Source organism: Equus asinus, chromosome 15 (genome assembly GCF_041296235.1).
Source record: "Equus asinus isolate D_3611 breed Donkey chromosome 15, EquAss-T2T_v2, whole genome shotgun sequence".
In the NCBI taxonomy this organism is placed as follows: Eukaryota; Metazoa; Chordata; class Mammalia; order Perissodactyla; family Equidae; genus Equus; species Equus asinus.
The window spans coordinates 7,106,378-7,134,136 of NC_091804.1; the positions used below are offsets into that span (position 1 = coordinate 7,106,378).

Genomic DNA, 27,759 nt, shown 5'->3' on the forward strand with positions numbered 1-27,759 from the left:
CGAGCTGCCCCCGGGCTCCCCGAGGAGAGCCGCGGACGCGGGGCCCAGCACCGAGCGGCCGCGTGGCGAGCCTCCGGCGCTCGTCTCAGGAGACCTGAGACTGTTCTTGGAAAAAGTTACCAAAACTTCGCTTGGATTCGTGCAGACTGGACGGTGAACGGGAAGTTCACGTAAATGCAACAAACGGCCGAGTTTGGTTTTGTTGCCTTCAAACTGTCCCTTCCCCCCTTTGAGAAAAAACTTTTTGGCCCAAATACTGGGGAAGTTCCATCAAGTCAGCATCTGAAGCACGATCCTTACAACCTTATTAACGCTAAATGCGTCACTGCTCGAGTTCTGCAGCTTTTAGTAGGTGCTCAAATATTTGTTGGACTTGGTTTTTACTTTTAAAAGTTGCATATTTATGTAAATTATCCTCGTGTTGATTAAACCTTGAGATCTAGAAGGTAACTCATGCAGTAAATTCAGGTCACCGTAGCCAATTAAAGATTTAGAGACAAGTCTACGCTCTTTTATTGGTCCTTTACGTTTAAATTGCTTTCACAGTTTACGCGTAGAGGTGGTGTGAGCCACAACGTTGTGTGCGGAATCTTCAACAGGAAAGTTTTTCTGACGGGAAATGGAAAAGAAATATAATGTAAAAATACAAGGCGCGCCCAAATTTAAGTAACCTGGAAGTCATCTTAAAAAGTTAAATCTATTTAAAAGTCAAAGGTGCCTTTCATCCACAGTGCCTTTCAGGACACTTTTTCATCCAGTAAGTAGTGAAGTTCACACCCAGCCGCTGGATTGTTGCAACAAGGGTGTTATTGCTGTCTTAGTTACCAGAAAGCCATGTTGTGCGTGAAGGTGTGGTCTTAGTTGGGGTATTCTTTGAAAGTTGAAAGAAGTAAATTGTTTTTTTTTTTTTTTTTAACTAAAACTGAAAGTGGGAACTCAAGACTACTATTCTTTCTAGAACATTCCCCAGGTAGTTTTCTCTAGAAGTTTAAATGAATAGGAATTTTGATAGCAGTTAAAAATTTGTTTTTCTTGGTACCTTCTTTGCTTGATCCAGAATCTGTTTTAGACAGCTATTTAGAAGGACTTAACTGCTTTAACCGACCTTCCTATTTGTTAGTACGGTACATCGTTGCTGCTTTTTAAAGTAAGTTGCGTAACACTCGGATCCTTCAGCAAAACCTGAGTAGGATTGTGAAGGCTATTTCCTGCCTCCTGGCTTTAGTGGCTACAGGAAAGGATTATATATAATTATTTTCCTTCTGATTTTTTAATTACAAAAATAAGGAAATAATAAAAATTAAGTATTACCTTAGTGCATGGTTGCATTTTGCTTGCTGGTCTCTGATACTACTGTGCTGTGGATCAGCTCTAGGTGGTTTTTACTTTTCACCAAAAGGAAGTTTGAGACGAGTGAAATCACAGGAGGCCAGATCTTGGGCAAACTATTCTTTCTGTAGTACAGCTTTGTTAGTCAACTGAAATATTTTACATTTTTACCAAAATGTCTTAAGTTTAAACTTTGATTATTTGCTTTGGAATTTCCATGAGGATAGGCGTTCCTGGGGCTTTGACTCACTAATAAAGTAGGGGACGTACTTGATTCTTGAGGATTTTGAATCCTTGTACAGTACTTATTTTGGGCTAGTTGAGCAAAACTGGAAGGAGCATTAGCCTGTATCTGGCAGCCTGACACTGCATTTAGTTTCATCCTTTAGTTGAGGGTGTTGGGATTTGTCCCTTTTCCCAAAAAGCAGTTTAGGGGAAGAGTTGCGCGATTAACTTGATTTTTAACTAGTCTTCTACTGATAGGAAAGATTGTATTTTGATCTTTAAATTTAGAAAAGTATGGTTTTACCAAAGCTGGCTCCTGAAAAGGTTAACTGAAGTATTAGCAACATTAGGCCTCATCTTCATGATAAAGTAGTACTGTTAGCGCCCTCTGCCCCCAATAGATGAAAGTTGTCCGGTGTCTAGAGTTTTCAGTAGGTTGAGGGAAATAATTGGAGATTGTGCAGAACCTTGTTCCCATAAAAATTAAGAGTTACTCTGGTCTTCAGTCATTTTGCGCCTTCTAGGTCTCAGGCCTTCTGTTTTACCAAAAAGTCATTTAAATAGCTGGGCATTGTGGATAGGTTCCCACTCACAGATTCAGTGTGTATCTTAATGTGGTGATGTGTCTCGTTCCCGTTAGTCTGGCAAACCTATGGCAAATTGAACGTGGCTCGTGATTGCCTCCCAAGACTTTTTATGATTTTTAATTGCTAATGAACTGAAATAAGTTGAGCAGCTAGGAAAAGCTTTGCGTAGGCTAGATGATGGCCCTTACAGCCTGGTGCTATTACACTTTGGCCTTAAGTTTGACTAGGTGGTTACACAGGCTTTGGGTGGATGGTTTCTCTTCGCAGAGCCAGTCATTAGTGCTCTGGTTTGCAGGTAGCTTTTTGTTAACTCGTGTGGAAGTTGTCTCTAAGGATACTGTACTCTTCACTAGCTTGGATAGAAGTGTCCTACAGTTTGTTAGTATAGAAGCAATCCTGAACTTTGCCCACTACTGCAGCAAGTCCAAATTCACTAATTTTTATGGACTATAAAGTTTTCTGTTACACTTAATTGCTTGGGTTCATTTTTCTTTTTTGAACTCAGGAGGCATGACTTATCAGAGCTGCCCAAGCCTTAGTTCTGGATCAGTAACTTGCACACAGTGTCTTAAGATCCCCATTTGTGAATACTACTTAAGCAGGTCACGATCTGCTCACTTTTTTTTTTTTTTTTTTGACTGTAGGAAGAAATGGCCAAGGGAGGCTATTATAGAATTTTCTAGATTCTGAGATCTAAATTCTCGTTTGGTGTGAGATCTAGTAAGTGACTAACATCTAGTGTAGTCTTTAGTTTAACCAGGATTACTCAGCCTGCACACTGTTGGCGTTTTGGGCTTGGTAATTTTTTGTTGTGGGGAATTGTCGTGTGCAGTGTCTAGTGTTTAGCAAGATACCTGGTCTCTACTGGGTGGCAGTAGCTCCTTTCCCTTCAGTAGTGACAGTCAAAAATACATGCAGACGTTCTCAAATGTCCCTTGGTTGAGAATCACTGGTTTAAACTCTTCTAAAAAGGTGTGATGTTATGGGTGACACAGAACGTATGACAGGCTAATCTTGTGTGCCAGTTTGTCTCAAGTTTTTTCAGGTCTGCGATTGATAAATTCTAAGAAAATAGCGTGCTGTATAGAACATAAGCATAATTGACTGTCTTTGGTCAATTATTGGGAATTAGCTTCCCCCCTAATACTGAGGAACCCTATCAAAAAGTGGTTGTCCTCAGCGGGTTCTCAGCAGTTGAGGGTTACAGTGAGACAGCCAGGCGGCTCCTATGTTAGAGTTCATGCCCACTTTGGACAAGGGAAACCTGGAGCCCTGATGCCACAGCACCCGCAAAGCATTGTGGCCCAGAGTTGAAGCTCACTGAGAAATGTGCTGCAGGGTAAAATTTGGCTTAAAATCCTCCTTTTGGAACAATTTGCTTTCTGTGTTGTCAGGGCCTCATTGCTTGAGAAAGTTAGGCAAGATACGTCCCGTAGGTTAGTACCCTGAATGCTCCAGATAACCAGTGGGAAAGGCACATGCAATGAAGTTAGGTAGTATTTAGGGAAACAACGTAACTTTTACTGAACCCAGTTATTTTGAGGAAAGTATTCCAGAGCTTTGCAAGTTCTGTCTTTTTGAAACAGTGAAGGAAGATGGCTATAGGATGTCGTGTCTCACATGAATGTGGCAAACTTATTTTTTAAAGTATAAATTGAGAAGTTTCTCTGCGTGATCTAGCTTCCAAAAAGCTGCTACTTCACCTCCAACACTTAGTTACTTGCTGGTTGGCCATTGACTTACTCTTAAGAAGACATCCCTCCTAAAAGAGGGACATGGAATTTGTCAACTGTTTCATGACCATAAATACCCAGGGAGGAGTGTGTAAGTTGCAGTTTGAGAGGTAGAGGAAGGACTGAACTGAACTCGGTGGAGAAATTGGGTCCTTGGCTTGACACTCCCCCTTTTGTTTCTTTTTGCAAATTTGATGTAACTTTTTCAGGCGCTGCTATGTGGTCTGGAGAGAAAAGTATAATTTTCTCTGAAATAGCTGCTTATGGTAATCTGTGGTATGCATCTTCTGTCTGAAGAGTTTACAGTTTACTTGTTTAGGCAGACCCTTAAGCCTTCATTCGCATCAGTGTAAATGGTGAGGAGTACAAATGCAGCTATCACCAGCTTTTCAGCTTTCTCTTGGTCTTTCATGAAGAGCAGTACAAAGCTGGAACATTGTCCTAGTGGCTGTCAGATATCTGAGTGATAAAATGAGGTAGTGGAATATTTACGTCTGAATGGTCTGGGAAATGTATAGTACCTCCCACTCAAAGTGGAAGAAATCCCACCACGAAGCAGGCGTCCTTTTCTCTTTCATGCCAATTGTGTCTCAAACACATGACACAGGCTTAAGCTCAGACAGCTCTATCCATCCTGCTGAGTCATCTTTGTTGGTGGTGAAGGTAAATTGTTTTTTATTCTCAAACCTGTTTCTGTTTCATCTTGGGTAGATCATAAAGGTCAGGCAGTGAATGTTCTTAAATAACCCTCATCAACAATGAGTAATGTGTGACATGTCAAGTTTGTAGCAGAGTGCTGTGAACTTAATACCCCGGGGAACTTTTGGGAGGGATGCTTGGTGGAAGTGGGCAGTAAGTGAAGGACTTCAGCCTTGAATGTAAGAAATTAGTTTTTCATTTGTTGTAGCTGCTTCCTCTAACAGTGACGTGTTGACTCCAGTAGAATTTCTGTGCTAGGAGATCTTACATCCGAATAATTCAACTCTTGCTTTGTTAATTCATTTGAAGATAATCCAAGTATCTAGTAACTAGATGGATTTTTTGCATTGAGTGTTATTTAAACCAGTAATTTAGTTTAAACTTCTTTCTGGTTCCGTGTTGGGATTTGACTAGTAATGGGCTTGCAGCCTTGTGAAATGATGATTCAGTTTATCCATTCGCTGAGTGCGCTGCACTGATCTTCTTCCAAGCCTCGGTTCCTGTTCTAGGAACTCGGGGTTACGTAGCCTCCAAACACCCGGCAGTCTGTGGTGTTCTACTGTGGACAGCTTGTGTGTTGGTGGACTACTGGTAAGAATGGTTGGTGTCAGCAGGGATGGGTCCCTTGGGGTCTCATCTCACCAAGATGAGTGGTGGAAATCTGATCACTTGCTGCAGCTCTTTATCTAATTTTTCAAGCTTATGACTAACTTCCATAGCTGTTACCTATGTTAGTAGACTGAGATTTTCTAGAAGTCTTTGGTTCTGTTGTCCTTGTGGACTAAGATATTTATTGGCAGGCCTAAATTATAGGAAGGGGAGAACCGCGTTGGGGGAGTGGGACAGGAGATGAGAACAAATAGCTGTGAAATCAGAGCTCCTATATTGCTTATAGTCGATTCAGTTGTTTTTCATGCACCAGTGCCACTATGAAAAGCTGGGATAGAATATAGATAAACAGGTTTTAGTTACCTTCAGGATGGAAGAAAACTAACAATTCAAGTACAATAAAGGGATTTGGAGAAAGGATATGGCTTTAAAGTTTCTTGTAGAGCACTTTCCTGTTGAGTTGAAACAGTAACAAAGTAATACATGTTGTTTCATAAGTATGTATCCAGTGAGTCTTGTTTTTTGAAATTAATGCATACATAGAGTGTGTAGCGTAACATTTTTGGATTTATTTCCTCATTAGTGAGTATTGGACTAGGCAAGGTATGCGTACCTTTCTAGCTGAAATATACCCTGTTTCTTGCTTCCTGTGACCAAAAAAAGGCAAGCTTCTTGCCTCTGTTTTGGCTCCATGCTGCCAACTTACCATTCATGGATGACTTGTCATGTTGGCCCTCTTCCTGGTGTAGGGGTCTTAGTTCTTTGGGCGGTGGGGTAAAGGATAACAAAGCGAAATCCTTAGAGAGGCGAAAGAAACAATTTGAAGGGAAGACACACTAATGCAGCTTGTGTGGCTAAGTGCATTTCTGCTTTGGGAAGGGACACTAGGAAGTAATTTAAATGTATACAAGTAGTCTTTATTTTTTTTTCCTGTTTATAGTAGTTTCCTTGCAGCCGAGTTAAGTTGACAATGTGGGGACTGGCATATTTGACTATTTAATATTGTGTACAAAACTGGTTCGATTTAAATTGCTGTTCAGCTAGCTCCCATTCTGGCAGATCAGTGAGTGTGGAGATGATTTCTTCCCATTGTGTCTTGTCACATTGGCCGTATGGCTCTAGTGTAAACTCAGGTCTGTAGTCACCGTAACAACATTTTTTTCCTTCTGTATATGTCTTCTCTGTTCCCACCTTGGGTTTGCATTTCAGAATCTAGCCTTCTGTGTTGTCCAGTCACATAGATGCCCTTTGCCATCTGTGAGCCATGAAACCCCTTGAAGAGGGAGTTTTGCAGATTGTGTTCAGTCTTGTAGCAAAGTGAGTCATAGTGAGATTCGGACCAAAAGTGGTCCTTAGCAGGGAGAGCGCCTGTGGAGTTGTGTGGCAGCCAGTGTCAGCTGCCCCAGCTGGGAGGCTTATGAGCAGGTGAGGAAATGCACAGAAATTTTTCTATCAGTTTTTTTCCTTTTTAGACTCTCTTACCAAGCTTTCGGATTTCTTAAAAACAGTTAAAAATTTGCTTTCCAAATGAAGCAATGCTTGTTTACCCGTTTGTTTTCTTCTGTCCTTACTATAAGGATTAATCTGGAGGAGGGAAGTACGTTGGGGACTGAAACTCCATCTAAAACTTTGGGTATGTGATGCAGTGGCTTCAGTAGGAATCTATGAAAAGTCAGTTTTAAAACTTAACATTCCATCCTTTGAGAGCAGGTATGTTTTAAATTTGGTTCTCAGAAGTGACCTAAGAGAACTGGGAAATGGAAAACTCAGCTTACATACATAAGGTTGGGCTTGGTTCTGAATCCCCACTGATTTAAACAGCCATTCTAGCAAGGCATTTTGACATCTGTAGCCCAAGTCAGACTCACCCTTGTCCAGTAGGACAAGGTAGTACTCTAGGTGCTTATTTAGGATAGGGGATAAAGGTGGCTATGAGAGAAGTATATGGTGGGGTGCCACCCACTCCTTCCCTTCCATCCTGGTGATTTATTTAGCAAGTACCAAATATATGAATATAAATATAAATACTAAGTAGCATGGGGCTCTGGGATGTTGGTTTTATTGACTAAGCAGGAGGAATGCTGAGCTTTTAATCATACTTGGTGCTTCCGGAGTGAGGATACAGCACTGACTTTGAAGCTTTCAACATTTCACAACTTTTTACTCCTTGATGATTTATCTGCTTCATTGTCTGGAGGTTTGTATGCTACAATGTGAGGAAGTTCAGTTAACTTGTGAATGGGGACCACTGAGTTGGTCATGGCCTGAATGCTCAGAATTTTGCCAAGATCTTTTCAGACAATTCTTTAAGGCCCAAATGCAGACTTTTCCATGTTGTCTATATTTTGTGTTGTGTTGTTTTGGTTTTGGGTGGTTAGGGCTATCGTGTCATGTGGTTGGATTTTTGTTTGAGTTGACTCTTCCTCTGGTGATAGTTCCAGGCAAAAATGCTTACTGCTGGAGAAGCTTGAGTGCTTGATTATCCTGTTGTAGGGCAGTCTTTCAAAACCTCCATCAGCTTTCATTATTTTTTGTCCTCATTGCACTCTTATACCGAAAAACTATTTCTGTGCTGACAAGGAAGGAAGATAGTTGTATAGTAAATAGTCTGGACTGTTACCTCAATACAGTTGGGAGTATGGGGAAAGAAGTGAAACCAGAAGATAATTGTTCACTGGAACGAAAAGCAGCTGGTAAAGACCTTTGTAGCTTTGACTGGTGCTTTAACGAATGCCATTTACTAGATTACGTTCCCCTTGGATCCTCCAACCCTGATTCCAAAGGTGGTCCTTGTGGAGCTCTCAGGCTCACTGATTTTGCTTGGCTTGTAGTGAACCAAAATGGATTTGTCAGCATGTTCAGAAACTGAGAGATGGCTAGAAACCAGGACTTGTGACTTCTTTAGGAAACGGAGTCTCAGGAAACATGGTGTTGTTGCTGAGCTCAGGGAAATGCACCTTAGATTTGTCCCTTGGGCTGCCGTATCTTTCCACCCGTGTCTGTTGCCCCTTTTATACCTGCCCTGCTTTATTCTTGTACTGACTCTGACAGCTGTCGACATAAGATAGGTGGGGTGGTGAATATTCTCTACAATCAGATTTTAGTGTATATTTTGAGGTCTTTTTGAACTGTATTTGCCCAGTGGTAAATTATCAGAAGGAAGGAAGCTTTTATCAGAAATAAGTCAGAGCTAGAGTCACAGTTGTGATAAAATGAAGTATCCTTGACCTTGAAGCTTTATCTTTGTTTGCAGAGATCTCATAAATGGACATGTGGAAATTAAGCCAAATAAGCAAATAGTTCATAGAAGTCATCAAGTATTCATTTGAAAGAAGTATTTAGGTTGGGATGGGAGGGACTGTTACATTGTGATCTTGACCAACATCTGATGTTAAAATCATGTTCTGGTGACAGAACTTGAAGCTTATCTCCTAGAGGAAAGCCATTGTTGTAGGGTTAACTGTGGTTTTTGCAATTAAAAACTTTTTTGTGTGTGAGGAAGTTTGGCCCTGAGCTAACATCTGTGCCAGTCTTCCGCTGTCTCATGTGGGATGCCGCCACAGCATGGCTTGACGAGCGGTGCTGGGTCTGCGCCTGGGATCGGAACCTGCGAACCTCTGGCTGCTGAAGTGGAATGCACGAACTTCACCACCACACCATCAGGCCAGCCTCTGTTTAATCTTTTTATATACCTGATTCAACTAGTTTTTCTAGTTTCACAAGTTTAAGTTCATCAGTCCTTCGTCTTGAACTTTTTATTTTGAAGAAAAGAATCCAAAGGGATTTAGAGGGAAATACCTCAGTATTGCCTCGTCTCTCATCCTTTTAATTCCAGCCTTCACTGGGCATTTGCCCTGTGTTCAGTAGTCTACAGTGTTGTGACAGCTTTACTTTAGTACTAGCGTACAGTTTAAGAGGAGAGGCCAGGAGGACGTGAGATGCTTAGCCCATGAAGTTTCTTATGCCTCATCTGTGGCAGGTCCTCAGATTGACCGTCAGCTTTATCTGCTTTAAGAATTAGGGAATTTATCATACTTTAAATTTAGTGGGAAAACCATTTTTAGTCACTTGTTCAGAACGTTCCAGTTCTCCCCAAAATTCTTTTTTAAACTGTCAAAAATGGAGTTGGGTGTTATTTTCTTCTGAATTTCCAACTCACAAAATCAGTTACTTTTGCTTCCAGGACAGTGTTCACACTTGTCACTTATGTGTAATCACGGTGGGATTCTGCTAATTAAGATCTTTGTTAGTTTTTACAATTCACCTCTTGTGTCTAGATTTTTCATCTCTTTGAAAACAGTCCCTGAATATAAATAGGTCCACTCTTGAGCTGGATTTTTCTTACCTTTCCACCCAGGATCCCATACCACATGACTGTTCTCTGTGCCTTCTTTGCGTTTTCCTGGTCTCTAAACTTCTTTCAGATAGATCTACACTCTGATCAATGTCTCTTGAAGGTTCTTGGTTTGGGCATTTATGTAGGAAGTTCAAGATTTCATTCTATCTAGTTCAGGCCTTAGTCCAGTTTAAGTATTTGATTAAATGTATTTTTCATGTAGACAGAAAATGTAACGGACCTGATAGTGGAATCATATAGTTACTTCATTCTGATTACAGGAATACTTGGGATCCATCTGTGCATTTAAGAGCAGGTTTCCCCACAGTTTCAAATAAACTTAGAATATGTCTCAACTGGCTTGGTTCTAAATGATCTTGTAGACACTGCTTTTTAATTACTAGCTCCCACTTTTGGAAGAATACTTTTTTTTAGGAATAAAACGAGTTTGAGACTAATAGTCCCCCCCAAAAATTGTATTTCAGCTGAGATCTGTATCTGTGGACCTGAATATTGATCCCTCGCTTCAGATTGATATACCTGATGCACTCAGTGAGAGAGATAAGGTCAAATTTACAGTGCACACCAAGGTAAGTGACAGAATGACTTCAGTCATAAAAACAATGCTGGGTTACAGCCTTGTTATTCACAGTGGATGTGAAAGGAGACACCCTGAACCGAAATGGTTGCTATTTGATTGCAGTGTAGCACTGCTGCCAAGTGAGAACTTCCCTTATCTTGCTTGTAGTGAGCATCAGATGAGTGCTCTTGCTTCAGCATTTTCCACTATGGTGGAGCCCTAGGGCTGTGGGCATTGCTGATGTAATTGTGGCTTGAACTCTACTCCATGAGGAAGCAAACCATGCAAAGTGATGTGTGTGGAGCCACCTGTCAGCACAGCTCGAATCTTCCACTTTTGTTTTTAATTTGCATGCCTAGGAAGTACTTGCTTTTCCCATGTTTACTAAGTTTCTGGCCTTCACCCCAGCTAATTTTTTTGCTGAGGAATATTAGCCCTGAGCTAACATCTGTGCCAGTCTTCCTCCATTTTATATGTGGGTTGCCACCACAGCATGGCTGATGAGTGGTGTAGGTCTGCACCCGGGATCTGAACCTGCAAATCCCGGCTGCCAAAGTGGAAGGTGCCGAGCTTGACTGCTATGCCATGGGGCTGGCTCCATCCCCCTATTTCTTGTGATGCAAAAGACTTTTTTCCTCCAAATTTTTAATTTGACAAAAGCAATATGCCAATCTGAAAAACATGGAAAGTTTTAATTTCTCAGAGTCGGTCCTTCCAGGGATGTTTTCAGCCTCCTTTATCTTCCACACTAGTTTAAAAAAAAATACATTGAATGCTCTGTAACAGCCTTATGATGGTATTCCATTATCCCCATTTTACAAGTGAGGAAACCGTGGCCCACAGTTAAATAAAGGACGTGGCTACCGCACAATTTGAATCAGGCAGTTTGATGCTAGAGCTCTTGGTGTATGCCACCTCCAGCATAGATCCGTGCTGTCTATAAGGTCCTTCCCCACGTGATTTTCTCTTACTACATTGGTGGCTTGCTTAGCATACCTCAGTTACTCAGGAGGCAGCGTGAAGACTACACGATTATATCTGTTTGAGTTGGCCTGAAAGGTGGAGTTTTGTGAAAAGAATTCCTTAAAAGAAAAAACTTGTGGAATCTTTCGTGATGACTTTCCTAGTGGCAGGGAGATTATGTGTTGCTGCTTTTTTATTTGCTGGATCTCAATGTGATGTTTTATTCAGAGTTTCCTCATAGTGCAGCCGGGGAAACCCACTCCACTTATCTAAAAGTGGTTAGCAGTTAACTCCTCACTCCTTTCTCTACAGACCACGCTGCCCGCGTTTCAGAGCCCGGAGTTTTCTGTTACGAGGCAACATGAAGACTTTGTGTGGCTACATGACACTCTTATTGAAACTACAGACTATGCTGGGCTTATTGTAAGTGCATTTTGGAAAATCAAATAATTACTGAAGCTGTTTCTTCTACTTTGCTGTTCCTTTTGCTTAAAGAGACTTTTATCTAGTTTTTATAATGGATTGTGAAAACAGTGATTTCATCTGCCAACTAGACTATGTACTGTTTCTGGTAAAGTCTAAAATACATAAGAATAGTGTTAGCAGCTATGAGATGCAGCAGAGTCTTACATTCTGTACAACATACGAGGATAAACCTTTTCATGATTTGAGTCTTATACTTTTGAGTTTGTTGTTTCTCTGGCATTTTCTTTTAGGCATCAAGTAGAATTGATTTCTAGGAAAACCTCAGTATTGGCGATGGTATGCAATAGGTTTATCAAAAGTGTTGTACTTGACTTAAGGAGTGATGAGGCACTTGTCTTTGTGCTCAGCCTTTGAGAGCTGATGTGTGGCTATGGGATGAGACTTAGCCAGTTTTAAAGAATTAAGTATGGCTTATCCTGCCAGACAGACTGAAGAATCCGGCCAAATAATTAAACAAAATTAGTGCTGATGCTTGTGTTGAAGAATGTTCTGTTCATTCAAAATTAGAATCTTTTGATTATCCTCTGGAATTAAAAATTCCTCTTGAAGGCTAGAGCCTATATGATCTTGATGGTATTTCATCAGCTTCATTTTAGCATTGATTGTAATATATGTGTTTTAAACTGACGTTAAAGCAGGATAAACGCTTTTGTACCCTACCAATTGTCTGTAATGGGTAAACTGAACAAATGATATCAAAGTTAGCGCCCAGTTGTGGGGAGGACACTTTTAGATGGCCAAAGGAATATGGTTAAGAGAGGAGCTGCTGGACTAGCTGCCTGCTGTGCATAGGCACCGACTAGAACAGCAACTGCTGGGACAAGGATGCTCATGAGTTTCCTGCCTCTGCTGCAGATTCCACCTGCTCCTACAAAGCCTGACTTTGATGGCCCTCGAGAGAAGATGCAGAAACTGGGAGAGGGTGAAGGGTCTATGACCAAAGAAGAATTTGCCAAGATGAAGCAAGAGTTGGAAGCGTAAGTGGGTTTTCTTAATGGGGCTTAAATCTTCTGAGGAGAAGAAAAGTGGTGATGTACAGAAATGAAAAGAACCTGATAACTAACTTTGTAAAAGTATAGCAGTTAATTAGTTGCCTAGTGCTGTCTTCTAAAACTGCATCTTGTGGAATGTGGAGCGTGGTCTTTGTACTTTAGACGTTGACTCCCTGAGACTAGTGGCGCTGGGTAGACTAGTTGTTCTCCCTGGGTTGGTGGTACTTGTTATGGAATCCTGGTCTGGCATAGTGAAGAAGTAAATAAACCTTCCTATCTTTACCAATCCTTTTTGTTAGTGTTTTGTTTTCTTTTCTTCTCCCCAAAGCCCCCCAGTACATAGTTGCGTATTCTAGTTGTAGGTCCTTCTGGCTGTGCTGTGTGGGACGCCGCCTCAGCATGGCCTGATGAGCGTTGCTAGGTCTGCACCCAGGATCCAAACTGGTGAAACCCTGGGCTGCCAAAGCACAGCGTGCAATCTTAACCACCCGGCCACAGGGCCGGCCCCTTCCCATATAAGTAATTCTTCAGGCTTTGGATAGTATACGAAGCTTTCATCCCTGAAGTTTGGTTACTAAAAGTATATTTGAAACTAGATTGCAGTGAATGCAGTTACGAAGAAAGTCTAAATAATAACCACATTCATGGTTTGAAAGAAGTGCAGGCCCACAGGAAGCGTATCTTCTATCTGTTGTGATTTAATTATTTCAAATAAAAAAGGATTCTTTATTCTGTATCATAGTTGGGGGTTGCGTTGAAGTTTGTTCTGAAACCATCTTTGGACTTGTTTACCTTGGCTCCCGCCCCTCTTCCACCATCAGTGTGTTGGAATTCCGGTGCCCATTTCAGCAGGTCTCTTCAGGGCTCTGTCCCAAGCCCATATTATGTAGGGCTGGCGGTCACACGCCTCCAGGTACTGAATCATTCAGCACGCACTTGAGTGTCTGTAATGCTCAGCTCTGAGGATAAAGCATCAGCACCACGGGCTCAAGTTCCTATCACTGGGTTGTTTAGAGTGATCTTTAGTCTCTAGATTGAGTTAAAGTCACTTTATAATTTCTGATAATTCCAAGCCTTGTTAGACTCAATGCTGCGTCCATGGCTGCCAATTTAAAGGGTGTTCATTGTTTTAAAGACACTAGCGGTCTTTGGCTGCTAGATACAGGGATTGTGTCTAGCAGGAATTGCATGTAGGTTTGGGGCTTCACAGACTTGTTCTGTCAACTCATTACAATACCACGTTTCCCTTTGGTTAGCTCATTCCACAGATTGCAAAATTTTCAGCTTGCCTTTTTACCTAATTAGATAGAAAGTTGTGCTAAAAATGTTTTGGTCCACTTCAGCTATTTTGCTTAGTGTCATGAGCATAATGATGAGATAACTGGGGTCGGGATCGGTCAGTTAGTTGAGAGGTGCCAAGTGAATGCCCGTGCACTTCTCTTTCAGTGAATATCTTGCTGTCTTTAAGAAGACTGTGTCCTCCCACGAAGTCTTTCTTCAGCGGCTCTCTTCGCACCCTATTCTCAGTAAAGATCGCAACTTCCATGTTTTCCTGGAATATGATCAGGATGTAAGGCACTTTTGTTCCCTTTCAATGATTGAGTTAAAATGTACAAAGCTATACTTAAAAGTATACTTTTTAAAGATCTGACTTCCTTACCAACACAATGGAAACCCTTTTTAGATGCCACTGTCCCCTCCACATAGATCCATAGTGTAGGGATTTTCATAAAACATTGCTTAAAGATTTTGAACTTTCTCCCCTTGTAAAAACTCGTTTTCTCCTCCAGTTAAGTTTGGGATTGTTAGAGGGAACTTCAGTTGATCCACATTTGTTTTCTTCTTGGCTTTTTGTTGAAAGGAGACTTCTATGCTTTTTTAAAAAATAAATATGTTTCTTGTTACTTAATATGTATGAGGGTAAGACCTGACTTAGAAATTTCCTCAACGTCCTCTAACCAGTGAAGTTTGATAAACAGCATAGACAGGACAATAATTCTACAAGGATTTAAAAGCCCCTGAGTCTTGGTGCCTAGATAGTTGTTCAAAATACCTCTTAAGCCACACTTCTAGAATTATGCCCTGCGTTTAGGTTTAGCTCTTTATTCAGTATTTTAGATCTGGTGGTTAAGATGGACTCAAAGTTAGCTTATGTGTATGCCTGTACTAGTAAACAGTATTACTTGGAATATACTCAGGATGTCTTTAAAAGAACCTAGAAAAATATACATACCATAAACTCTTATTTTGGAATTCTCTCTCTTCAGCTAAGTGTTAGGCGGAAAAATACCAAAGAGATGTTTGGTGGCTTTTTCAAAAGTGTAGTGAAAAGTGCTGATGAAGTCCTTTTTTCTGGAGTTAAGGTAAGTGGCTTTCAGTGTTTTAGAAAATTCTTAATGTGAATAGATGGCCTTTTATTTCTTCAGAAGAGAGATTTGTGAAACAAGTAGTATTAACCTCAGAAATGTAAATAAATTTGAGAAGTTTTCATCTACTCATTGGATTTTCACTTACTTTCCCAAAATACCCTGTTCACTCCCAGGAGAAAGGGATAAGAACCTCCCCACTCTTAAGTCTTTGTTTTCTCCTTTTCTGTAAGGAGAGAGATTACTCCATTATTTTTTTAAAAGTAGAAAAACAAGCTACAAGATCAGTATTTCATGCCATTCTCCATAACTACACTGTCCATTTTGGTATATCCCCAGTAACATGTGGCAGTTGATATGTAGATAGCTGGTGCGATTAAGGGATTAAATTTTTAATTTTATTTACCTACTAGATTTCAAAGATACCAAGAGAAGAATGTAAAATATCTCACTAGTGTTTTGTGTTTTGGATATACTGAATTAAGTAGAATATTAAAAGTAATTTCACCTGTTTCTTTGTATAATGTGACTACTAGAAAATTTTTAAATGGCACGTGTGGTTCACATATTTGAATTGGATAGTGCTGTTCTAGCAAATGAAATCAATATACAATCTCCTATTACCTTCACAGGTGCTATTTATTTCTTCACTCCTCAGCCACACTTCCCTCCCCCTTAAAACTAAATTACCTTAACAGTTACTATCTGGTGTCTGCCTTTGCCACTTGAGGGTTTGAGTAAGGTGCCCAGAATATAGGTGCTGAGTAGAGAGGGCATTGTCAGAAATTTGGAAACTCTTGGACTATCTCATTGGTGTAAAGTGTACAAGACTATCCTGTTCTTGTGCATTGCAAAATGTTTGGCATCCCTGGCCATGCCAACCAGGTGCCAGCATTGCCTCCCAGTCTGGAACCAGCCACATCCTCCCCCACCCCCAGGTTTTCCTGGGCATTGCTAAATGGCTCTTTAAAATGGTTCTCTGTTGGCTTATCCTGCCAGCACTTGATTTTTGCTAATCTTGAATATGAAATGGTATCTTGTCAGTTTGTATTTCCTTGGTCTGTAAAGGTTATACTTGTTATGCATAAGCTTATTTCCTTAATGTTTCTTCTAATACAAAATACGTATAGTCTTAAAAGTTGTGCTGCTTAAATTTCTTTTTTTTCCTCCCTTTTAGGAGGTAGATGACTTCTTTGAGCAAGAGAAGAATTTCCTCATTAACTATTATAATAGGATCAAGGATTCGTGTGCAAAAGCTGACAAAATGACCAGATCTCATAAAAGTAAATAGAATTTGCCCACTAGCCACTTAGCTTTGCTAATGTACCAGCTGTGTTCCTCTAAAAAGGGCTGTCCTTGTTTCTGCAGATGTTGCAGATGACTATATCCACACTGCAGCCTGTCTGCATAGCCTGGCTTTAGAAGAGCCCACCGTCATCAAAAAGTAAGTTTGTGTTGGAAAAGCATTTCTCCTAATCCCTTAGTCGAAAACCACTGGGTGGTGTAATGAAAAGTCTAATGAGTAATGACTATATAGTTTCAGTTCCGCTCTTCAGTACAGGCTCATCAAGTGTAGTCGATAGTCTCCCGCACTCAAATCTTACACACCCTCTGAACGTAGCAGACACTTCTAGGACATTTGTCAGGGACTCAGCACTTCTATACCAAATGTGGTATCATCCTTTTGATAAACCAAAATCACGTGTTTATTTTCAGGTACCTCTTGAAGGTTGCTGAACTTTTTGAAAAACTTAGGGTAAGGACTTTTATGTTGGTCTTCATAGCACGTTTCATAATCTGTAGCATTCTGCCTAATGATGGTGACCTTTCCTTTTTTAAATAGAAAGTAGAGAGTCGTGTCTCCTCAGACGAAGATTTAAAGCTGACAGAACTCCTTCGATACTACATGCTCAACATAGAGGCTGCAAAGGTAAGGCAGGAGTTCTTTAACTCTCAGTACTGCGAGACCACCTTGCCGTGCCCCAGAAGAGGTCTTGTGTTAGTGATGTATTCTTTTTGTTAAAAATGAAGGAAGATAGGAATTTGTCGGGATTGTTTGTATAAGTGATATGTCAACCTAACGAGATAAGCTGAGGCAAGCTCAAGTTACAGAAATTGGGTTTATTCAGAAATAGCAGAGAAATTGTGATTCAGCAAACTTATGCTGTAGCAAGCTGCAGATGAGTCCGTTGTGGGCTTGTGGTGGGCTGTATTTGCGGTCCAGGAGCACACATGGTAGGAAGTTCAGCCTGAGTCCAAGCCGTAAGTTCATTGGTTCAGAGAGGAGTCTTGGTCTTCTGTAAATCAGGTGTTTTATGGGAAATCAGTCTCTCAGTTAAATTCCCCTCTGAGGGCACATGCATGAGATTCTCCATTTCCTATCCTCCAGTCCCGTTTTAGGTTGAAATTTTTTTTTTTTTTTAAGATTTTGTTTTTCCTTTTTCTCCCAAAGTCCCCCAGAACATAGTTGTGTGTTTTTAGTTGTGGGTCCTTCTAGTTGTGGCACGTGGGATGCTGCCTCAGCATGGCTTGACGGACGAGCAGTGCCATATACACGCCCAGGATCCAAACTGACGAAACCCTGTGCCACCGAAGCAGAGGGCGTGAACTTAACCACTTGGCCCCGGGGCCTGCCCCAGGTTGAAATCTTTTCATGGGGACATGCCTTTTTGTTGTATTGTGTCCTTTGTATTGCTTGGGATCAGGAGGGATGGTGCTGAGTAGACAGATAATAGTTTGAGGGATAATAGGTTATTACATGCGGGACATAACTAAACTCAAGCCCAAAGGGCCATTTCTGAGGCAGAAAATATTTTTCAGTTTGAGTTTTTCCTGAATTGCAGTTATCACCGCAGCCTTTGAGTCCTAAAGCATTATTTAGCAGAAGCAAGACTAAGTGATAAACAGGATGACCTTTGGGAGTGAAACATGCCTTCACTATCTGCGCTGCCCTGAACAAAAATGTTTCAATTATTTTCGTACATTATACTAAATCAGGCAACATAAAATTACACAGGCAAGTATCTAAGGAGAAAACATCAGGAAGTAGAAATTCATTATTTTCCCCATAGTTTGGTTTATTGTAGTTAATTTGTCCTTCATGTTTCCTTAGTCTTATATTTGGATATTTTTTTACCGTTTAGACTGTATCTGTTATAGTTCATCCTCTACTTTAATGGACTTGAGAGCGGACAAAAAACATAAGTTTTTTGAGTGTACACAACAGTAGACATAGTTGTGTATTGAACCTCATGTGTCTGTCATACCTCATTGCCCCCCTGTGCTCTAACGGCCTCACTTGACTTGCCCAGCAGTAACTGTACGTGTTCTGATACACAGTGGTTAACTTGCTGAAATTACTTAAAATAGTTGAATCAACTAGGAAAAAAAATCTTTTCGTCTTCACTGTTGGGGGTTTTTTCTTGATCCATATAAAGAAATCTGAAAAAGCTCTCGACGGTGCTGTAAGAGTTGCTGTTCACAGCCTAATCTTGAGATTAAAAATAATAAGAAGAATGGGGAGGGGTAGAGTTAGTTGGATTCTTGTGGTCCAACATTTCAGGCAGGGCACTGGCACTGTGGTACTTGGGCTATTTTTTGGAGTAGGTTAGATGTTTATTCTTCCTGTTTTGTTCTCTAGAGATTTTTTAGGATAGGTTTAACTACCATGTCCTGTCTGTTAATTTTCTTTTCAGGATCTCTTATACAGACGCACTAAAGCCCTCATTGACTATGAGAACTCAAACAAAGCCTTGGATAAGGCCCGGTTAAAAAGCAGAGACGTCAAGTTGGCTGAAGCACACCAGCAGGAATGCTGCCAGAAATTTGAACAGCTTTCTGAATCTGCAAAAGAAGGTTGAGCAGAGCTACTCTTTACTTTTTGCTTTTTATTTGAAAATAATTTCAAGCTTACAGAGAGAAGTGGCACAAATAATACGAGGAACACCCATATATCCTTGGAGTCTCCTAGCTGTCCGGTTTGCCCCTTTGTCACGTGCACGTGTGCTCCCACATGTGTGTGTTCATGCACACATCTGGCTTTTTGTTCTTGAACCATTTGAGGTTAAGGTGTACACACCGTGGTCCTTTTATCCCTAAAATTTTTGTTGTGTGTATCTCTTAGATCCCTACAGTACAGTTAGCAACTGTGGGGAACTTTGATACGATACAACCTACTGTCTGTATTCTCATTTTGTTGTCCCAGTAATGTCCTACAGATTAGGATTGTGTATAGATATCATAGCTCTTAAGTCTCCTTTAATTTAGAAGGAACCCTTTGCAGCCTTCTTTTTTTTTTTTTTCCAGTGACATTTGCCTTTTTGAAGACCGTAATAACAACTTCTTGCAAATAGAATGTTCCTCACTTTTCAGTTAGTCTGTTTCCTCATGGTTAGATTCTGATTATGCATTTCCAACAGAATGCTACATAAATAATCCATCTTCTTAGGGTATCGCATCTGTGGGTATGTTGTGTTCATCTTTCCTTTATTTGTGGTGTTAATTTTGATGACTCATTCAGTGTTGTCCAATTCTCTCCAGTGTGTACCTAATACTTTTTTTCCCGTGCCACTAATTAGTCTGAGGAGACAATTTAAGACCATGTATATATCCTACTCCTGATCACACTTCCTCCCCAAATTCAGCCTGTGTTGCTGATTCTTGCCTGAGCCAGCCTTTGCCCTGGTGGTTGCAGGAAGGTGGTTTTTGCCTCCTGCAGTTCTCTCTTTCACTTTCCAAGTTAGCACTTGGCATTATCCTTTAAGCACAAGCCTTCCCTTTCCCACATGTCCTTCTTTGTCATCTGTGTTAGAGTCACGGACTCCTATCTTTGAAAATAGTGTTAAAATTCATTGTACTAAGTTATTTTGGTGCTCAAATTGACCAGACTTAGCCAGTGGGAAGACCTTTAAGTTGGCATGTCCCTTTGGTGGTCCCTTTGTTTTGCGCAATTAGTTTTATGCTAATCTTACACCTTTCTCCTCTAGCCCTCGAAATCACCATTTCTTCCAAGTTCTTTTTACTTACAGAATAGTAACAAGATTTGGGTGCTAAGTGTGCTCATTGCTCCTGGGGTGTCTCTGCTTCTAGGCCCTTCAGCTGCCTTCCAGGAAAAGTAGGAGTATATGCACATACACATAGCTAAACACACACGCTTGAGGAATCAGGCGTCCATAATGATGATTCAGTTCCAGTCCCTATCCGCAGGGTTCTTTCTTGCCTTCCCCCATTCCAGAGTAGGAGGCTTTTTAATATAGCTTAAGTGTATTGGGAGATGGTGTGCCATTTCCATTAAATATCAGTGTGATATGTAGTCTTTTCCTTGGGGGAGCTCACTGCCCTCTAGTTCTCAGGGGCCATAGAACATGCCAGAGCATAAAGTGTAAAGACTCCTCCGGGGGGCGGCTCCGTGGCCGAGTGGTTAAGTTCGCGCGCTCCACTGCGGTATCCCAGGGTTCGGTTGCTGGGCGCGGACATGGCACCGCTCATCAGGCCACCTTGAGGCGGCATCTCACAACTAGAGGGACCTGCAACTAGGATATACAACTATGTACCGGGGTGGGGCGGGGTGGTGGGAAATAAAGCAGGAAAGAAAAAGGGGGAAAGATTGGCAACAGTTGTTAGCCCAGGTGCCAATCTTTAAAAAAAAAAAAAAAAGACTCCTCTGGAATGTGAATGTAATGGTAGGACGCTGTACTTGATTGACCCTCAGAATGTTCCTCCACCCCCTCAAAACTCAGTTTCCATGAGAAATCCTTATCTCATTTTAAGACTTTGTTTTCTCAGAACTCTGTAGTTCCGAAATGTAGGCATATCTGGAAATGTCCTGATAATAGCAGTGCACAGAGGTCTGTTCCTTTGTCTCAGCTCATTTCTGTTCAGGATTATCATGCCTTAACTGTAAGAGACAGCTTCTCTCTATGAAAACTTTGCAAATGGCATGCAGACATGCTCACGTGGCTGTCTTGGATTCTTTCAAAGAAAGCACCTCCTTGCTTCCATATTCTTAAAATCTTGCCCTTTTGTAACGCCTAATTTAAATTTATAAGGAAAACACAGTTCATAATTAACTGAGTGGAAATCTTAGGTTATTATGTAGGCCAGAGTTTAGTGGCTTTGACACTTTTAGAGGAGATTAAAGAAAAACCACAAAGCTTTAAAATGGTGCCAGTGTAGGCCTGCCTGTCCTTATTGCCTAAAGTTTGTTCCTGTGTTAGATTTTATCTTCTTTATTCAATATGTAAGCCTGGGTGTATGATATTTAAAAGTAGAGTATTCTGTAGAATGCTGAGATGAGTGAGTCTTAGCCTGTCTGCTGTTGGTCCAAATTCCTTCTAAGATTTGTGGCTGAACTGATTAATCAGTTGAATGAACATAGTACAAACAATGGTGTGGTTGGAGATAGGAGGGTTAGCATTGAGTCCTGGTCCTGAGGAACAAGGCCGAGAGGGAGGAGGCGAGTTTATCTTGACACCTGGGAAGACCTATTTAACCTCGTATATTCAAGGTATTGTCATTAACACGTTACTATAAAAATCTTTTGCAAGTTTTTACTTGTTAGTGTGGCTGCTTGTGTTATATTTCTGCTGGACAGTGCTGTGTACTTGTAATGATACAGGAGGGTGAGTTTGCTCCTGAGTACCTTGGAGTACCAGCTTGAACTAGGGAGGGTTGTGACCAAAGGAGTGATGTGATGGTGAAAGCTGCAAGGCAGAGAGCTTCAGTTCACCAAGTTTTGAAAGTGTAGAAGGGAGTAAGTACATACTTTTGGTTTACCCTAATTTCTAATAGGGTATTAATACTGAATTCTGACAGTGGCAGTAGGAAAGGAAAGGATAACTGTAAAGGTAGCATGTCCTACAGATTGTATCTACCAAAAAGCTGTCTGAACATGAGAGTAACAGTTTTCAAAGTTTAAAAATAATACATTAAAAAAACAAAACCAAAGAAGCCATTGGCGCAGGCACAGTGGTGCCATTGGTGGCTCACATCTCCCCAGCCCTCTCTCCAGGTGTTGATGCCTAGAGGTTAAGGGTGAGGCTGCCCAGTTCAGAATTCTCCAAGTAGTCAGTGGCCATTCTCCAAATTTCAGTGCTCACGTGAAGACAATGGCAAGCACATCACTGTGGTGTCCCCAAAACGTCTGGTATGTGTCCCAATTGCAGCGATAGTAAAAATATGGTGGTACATCAGAGCTTCAGAGATCATTTATTTGTAAGAATGGTATTTGGAAGTTAAAGATGAAAATTTTCAACTTTTCTTGGTAAACTTTCTTTTGTAGAACTAGTCAACTTCAAAAGAAAGAGAGTGGCAGCATTTAGAAAGAATCTAATTGAAATGTCTGAACTGGAAATAAAGCATGCCAGGGTAAGTGTTTTCTTCAAAGCAAGCCAACAGCTTTTTTGGGTTTTTTTCTAGTTATTTCCCAATTCACGATCCCAGTTTCATCAGGCAGGTGGGGTTTGCTTTGTGGTTTTAATCCCCTTTATTGTAGGTGAGAGCCATTTGTTGAAGTATTTTTTCCACTGCTAACTGAAAATCCATAATGTCTTGATGAAATACTGCTTTTGACAAGAACAGAGCTCTCTTGATGGTGGCTACCCTGCCTTCCTCAAAGTTCTTGTGGGCCACACTCTGGAGAACCTGTTCTAATAATTTGTGAACGCATCCATCATACCCTTTATAAGCTCTTCATTATGTGGAATTTTCATGGAAAACCTTTTTCAAAATAAATAGTTTGCTAAGTGTCTTCTGATACTAATTACTTTTTGGCTTAGAAAGGAAGAAAAACTTCCTTATGTAGTTAATATCTGTAATTTAATTTAGCGCAGAAAAGGTAGAGAACAGTGGTTCTCAATGTTGGGTGCACATTAGAATCTATTAGGGAGCTTTTAAAAGAATTTTGGAAGCCAGACCCATTCACTCAGAATTTCTGGGCATGGCCCTTTGGGTGGGTGGCTCCTGGGTGGAGCCAGGATTGTACTGCAGAGTGCCGTCTGGTCCAGGCAGCCAGGGTGGCCCTTTGGTCAGCAGGGAGCCGTTGGCGGCAGGAGCTGGCACTGGTCATAACGTTGGTTAAAGCAAGGAGGTCTCGAACATTTGTGTGTTTCGATTACAACGCAAGTGTGTTTATTCACTTGCCTCTGGATTAAGTCAGAGCCCTGCTGTGTGTGACCTTTCAAATTGGAATTTAAAGTATGATTTATACATAAATCGTACCCATACTGTTCTGGGTGTTGTAAGTTTTCTAAAAGTGAGAACTTTGTAAAGCAATTTGTTCAAAGTTCTATGTGAATATTTATCTTTTGTTAATCTCATCCATAACTAATTTTTAGCAACTTTTTATCCAGTCTTTCCAGGGCCTTTGATTTCACAGAACAACTCATTTATATAGCACGTAGGTTAAGTCATAGTAAGTGCAGTTGGCATGACTGTGTTGGGGACACACCTGGGGTGGGGGCGGCGGAGGTGCTGGAGGGGTGACCGCTGGCTCTTTAGCGGTGAGCCTCCCCCAGGCAGCACTCCCAGACCCTCTGAGGGAGAGGAGCTTGCCAATAGGAAATTGGGGCAAAAGGTTTACGTTTGTGACTCAGTTGTGATTGGATGAAGAAAAGCGTCAGCCCGCTTTAGTTGGCTTCAAATCACTTGTGAAAAGCTGAGTTGGTGAATTTAATTCTTACAGATGTATAGGAAGTCTTCGACTCCACGGCGATTCATTGCTCTGCTTTGTTGTTTTTCTTCCAGAACAATGTCTCCCTCTTGCAGAGCTGCATTGACCTGTTCAAGAACAACTGATCTCCTCTTCTCCGAATGAAGGACATGAATGTGAAGAAAGCCAGCATCACTTGCACTTAAATCATTGCCACGGAAGATTTATTACCTTCGACTTTAGTTTAAAATCATGTTGTGAATAAATATTTTGATTTCTAAAAATCTTAACTCTTAACCATGTTGGTTTAAAAATATTTGTATTGCATGCTATTTGGATATAACTAATCTTTTCCTTATACATTTAATACCTCAAAGTGGGCAGAATCTAAATACTGGATTCTCCTCTAATTTGTCTTTCATTGTTAAGAAACGGTGCAGGAAACATGTGCCTTCTGGAAACAAGTAGAAGCAAATTGCCTGGCATGCGTTGTCTTGCTGTTTGATGTGCCCATGTCCCTGCAAACCACTTGCTTTATTGCAGCCAGTAATTCAGCTTCTTACAGGTAACATAGACATTCCGTTCCTTAGTTAGATGATTTCGCCCCCTTCTTACTCGTGCTTCTCTAGTCACCTGAAGTGTTTGTACTATAACAAGAGAAGGAAAATCTCATTTATCTTTATATACCCTTTGCAGCTCCGTTTTTGTAGTTGGGATATAAATACTTGAGGGGAGAGGCGTATCTTAAGAGTATAAAAACAGTACGGGCTGCTTTAGAAGATCACCAGGTCTGCATTAAGATGTGAAGCCCCTCCCTAATGGTAGTGGGGGTATGAGTGTGTTTGGACGTTTTATAAAAATGTATAATAAAGTAATAAACCATGCTACCATATGGAGTGTTTTTGTGGGAAACAAGGCTAAGTGGGTCCCTGGGCTGCCATTGAGCTAAGCCTGGGCAGTGGTGAGAGCTTCAGTATCTGCCCAGACTTCTGGCCTCTTCTCGTCTTAACACTGTTGAGTCCTACAGGCCACTTGTTAGAAGGTCCCCAGCGCTGGGCTTGCCTGTCTGAGCATGGTTCTCTTAAGTGATGCTGTGTCTTCAGAAGGCATACCTGTGTCCTGTCATCGGTGATTACTGAGCACCTAACACTGGTGTCTGCCAGCTTTTCTCCTCTGAAGTTTCACGTCTTACCTTTGTAATTAACTACTGAGGAGATGCTTTGAGAAACATACCGCTGTTGGCCTCTGTTCTTGTTTTAATCGGTTGTGACTGGTATGAGGATTGCAAAACATTGGTGTTTGAACACCACAGGGAGTTTTTTCTTATATTGATGTGCTGCTGAGGTCTTGCCTCCCAGCCAGTTACAGGTGGCTGAAACTTAACTAAACAGGCCAGACATAGTTTCTACTCCCTTCGTGTTACGTACTTGGAAAGTATGCTGTGCAAAATGAGTGGATAATTTTTTTCTCTTTTTGAAGGCAGATTAGCCCTGAGCTAACATCCATACTTATCTTCTTCTACTTAATATGTGGGATGCCTGCTACGGCATGGCTTGACAAGTGGTGACATGTCCGCACCCAGGATCCGAACTGGTGAGCCCTGGGCCGCCAAAGCAAAACGTCACTGTATCACTGGGCAGGCCCCTAAGGATAATTTTTTAGTTAGAATTGTGTGTGATGGTCATTCATGGAATTCCACAGGGTCCTGAGTGGGTGAGGGATGTTTGTGGCCCTTTCCCTTTCCCACCCATGTCGAAGAAGCGATTGCTGGTGTTACGTGTGATCCTGTGCTCAGTGTTTGTGAGGAACAAGGTGAACCGCCTGAAGCGGCAGCCAGCATCCTGAACTGAGGATAAGGCTGTGGGACTGGATGCCGCCCGTGTCCTGCCTGCTGCCGAGCCTGTGGGGGTGGAGCACAGGCCAAAGGGGAGGGCTTCAGTGTGGGCCTCAGGGGGAGGGGAAGCCGGCAGGGCAGCCAGCTGCTGAGGGGCCTTCCTGGATTGCAGGTGGGCTTCAGCCAAACATTCTGAAAGGTTTCTTAAATCCCCAATGGGTGACTTGAGACAACTTAAGAGTGCTATGTGGGGAGGCTTTTTGGGGGTGTCTGAAAGCCTCAGCAGGAGTGCGGTTGGGTTGATGCTTTGAGAGGCTTGACAGCCAGTGATCCTAGGAGTTGATGGGTAAGGCATTCTCCCCAAAGGAGGAGCAGGGGATGCAGACCCCCTCTGGTATGTAAATCTTTGGTAGAAAGTCAAGGTCACTTGGTGCCTTTGTTGCTGTTAGTGGTGACAAAGCATAAGCAGTGGGCCAGCTACCTCATGTGTTTGCTTGTTCCACCCCCCATTTTTCTGGGTCTATTTTCTCAACATTTGCCATGCCCACCTTTTGGGGTTGGTTGCCAGGTTCATTTGAGGATGCCTAGACCCAGCTCTGTAAGGGGTGGGTTTCTGTTTGGAAGCTGTTTGCAGCAGTCAAGGAAGTAAAGCACCTTGCACCCTCAGCCTTCCACCTGTAGGTAGCAGAGGTGTCCAGGGCAGCCACGTGCCCACAATTTTGGGGCTTCTTCTCTGGGTACAGCTGGGGAGAAACCTCCTGTTCCTGAAGGGTTGCTCAAATGGTTATCTTGAGGCAGGAAGAGAAAAGTCATGGGATCCAAGATTTGAAGTTCTGTCCAACGGTCTTCTCAGACCAGCAGTCCTCTAGGATTTGTGTGGACCTCAGATTCCTGGGGACCCGAGACACACCTCTGTTGGCTGCAGCTCTTCCTCCTGTTCTGGGGACTCGCCTGGGCCTGGTGTCAAACAGCAGTGAGGTAGAGGCTCAGGGCTGGGCCATGCGCCCTGCCTGGGAAGATGTGACTGAAAGGAACAGCCAGCCAGGGGCTGAAAGGTCCAGGAGCGCCGCCCTCCCTCCCTCATCCCATCCCCTCAGCACACAGATACACAGGGCCCCCTTGCCTGGGTGGGCAGAGCAAAGGTTTGGTTTTTCGCTGTTCAAAGGCATTTACTTTTTGTTTTTCGTCTTTATTTGTGATTACAAAAGCAGTGCATACTTAAAGGAGTTCAAATAATACAAATGTATAAACGAGAAAGTAAGTCTTCTATTTTACCACATCCTATAGTCAGTTATTAAATATGTTTCTGATTTTTTCTTAATCCATGTATCTGGTGTATTTTGCAGAGAGTCAGGATGCCAGAGTTGGGTGGTTTCTGGAGGTTCCCAACTGCTAAGTGCCTGTCCCTTTGGAATGGTCTCCATGGTCCAGAGATCTGAACACCTCTTTTGCACCCTTGTCTTTCCACCACCTGTCCCAGCAGAAAGGGCAGGACTCCTTGGAGACGACCTCTCACCCTCGGCCCTCCAGCAAGCCTCCTGTGAAGGCTTCATTTGTTAGACTGTGACTGACTTACATGGTGTTTTAGGAGGATTGTAATTTTAATTGGGTCTTACTTTCATGCGCTACAAAACTCCTTTAAAGCTTGTGAAACCAGGGGGCCTATAATCTTCGAAACACTCAGGAAAAGGAGAGCCTATAATCCCAGCCCACAGACGTTTTTATTTCTGGTGGTTGCCCTCCAATTCTTGCCCACGTGCATTAATTAGTCTGGTGCACCCTCAGCTTTATAGTATCAGTCAAAGAGGGGAGAGATTTGGGGGGCCAGAGTGTAGGATTTCCGCTAAAGACTGCTGCAAAGATTTGGAAGGCTGGCCAGCTGCTTATGTTTTAGGAACTGTTTATTGCTGGACTTATTTTTTAGCTGCCACGTCACAGATGCTTTCCTGTCATTTTGGTGGAGTTTGGAGATGGAATGGGGATCATGTGTCTATTCTTTGTCATGTCGCCACCACACTGCAAAACACAGGAGGGGACTATTGGATGATCAACCTGAGGCAAGGCAAGATTTTGAAACAGCAAACAAAAACGATGCTGCAAGGGTATTAGGCTAGTGCCAACTACTGATTCAGGCCTGCTACACACGGTAATTCTTGGCATAGTTGATATTAGTCCCAATTCCCCACTGCCCCTGTGCTGCCAGGGTAAGGGAGGTTTCTGCAGAGCATTTGGGCAGTTTGCTCAAGTGTGGAAACTTCTAGCTAGAGTCAGCCTTCAAGATTCCAGCTGGGGCTCCCGAGGCCTCTCTGCTCCTCCGAGTTGTTGACTGTATCATGAGCCCATGATTCGGTGGTGGTGGGAGGCAGTGGCCGG

At 42.0% G+C, this 27,759-nt stretch overlaps 1 protein-coding gene and 1 non-coding gene across 4 annotated transcripts in view; both read left to right on the forward strand.

Annotated features, from left to right (window-relative positions):
* The window catches only part of SNX5 (sorting nexin 5), a 25,014-nt gene extending 575 nt beyond the window's left edge, over nt 1-24,439 (forward strand). Inside the window, exons 1-13 of one of the 3 annotated variants that reach the window (XM_070485525.1) lie at nt 80-348; nt 10,004-10,108; nt 11,374-11,484; nt 12,403-12,524; nt 13,986-14,109; nt 14,807-14,902; nt 16,083-16,188; nt 16,274-16,349; nt 16,622-16,661; nt 16,749-16,835; nt 18,601-18,760; nt 22,185-22,270; nt 23,648-24,439. In XM_070485525.1, coding sequence (XP_070341626.1) covers nt 175-348; nt 10,004-10,108; nt 11,374-11,484; nt 12,403-12,524; nt 13,986-14,109; nt 14,807-14,902; nt 16,083-16,188; nt 16,274-16,349; nt 16,622-16,661; nt 16,749-16,835; nt 18,601-18,760; nt 22,185-22,270; nt 23,648-23,698 — 1,338 coding nt within the window. In that variant the 5' untranslated portion in view covers nt 80-174 and the 3' untranslated portion in view covers nt 23,699-24,439. Of the gene's footprint in view, nt 1-79; nt 349-8,463; nt 8,846-10,003; nt 10,109-11,373; nt 11,485-12,402; nt 12,525-13,985; nt 14,110-14,806; nt 14,903-16,082; nt 16,189-16,273; nt 16,350-16,621; nt 16,662-16,748; nt 16,836-18,600; nt 18,761-22,184; nt 22,271-23,647 lie in introns of those variants that run through there. The other 2 variants (XM_070485526.1, XM_014838943.3) reach the window with 2 other exon arrangements.
* LOC123277490 (small nucleolar RNA SNORD17) lies at nt 5,006-5,242 on the forward strand. The gene has a single exon (XR_006514441.1). It is a non-coding gene; the product is annotated as a small nucleolar RNA SNORD17 (small nucleolar RNA).
* Nucleotides 24,440-27,759: the final 3,320 nt, after the last annotated feature.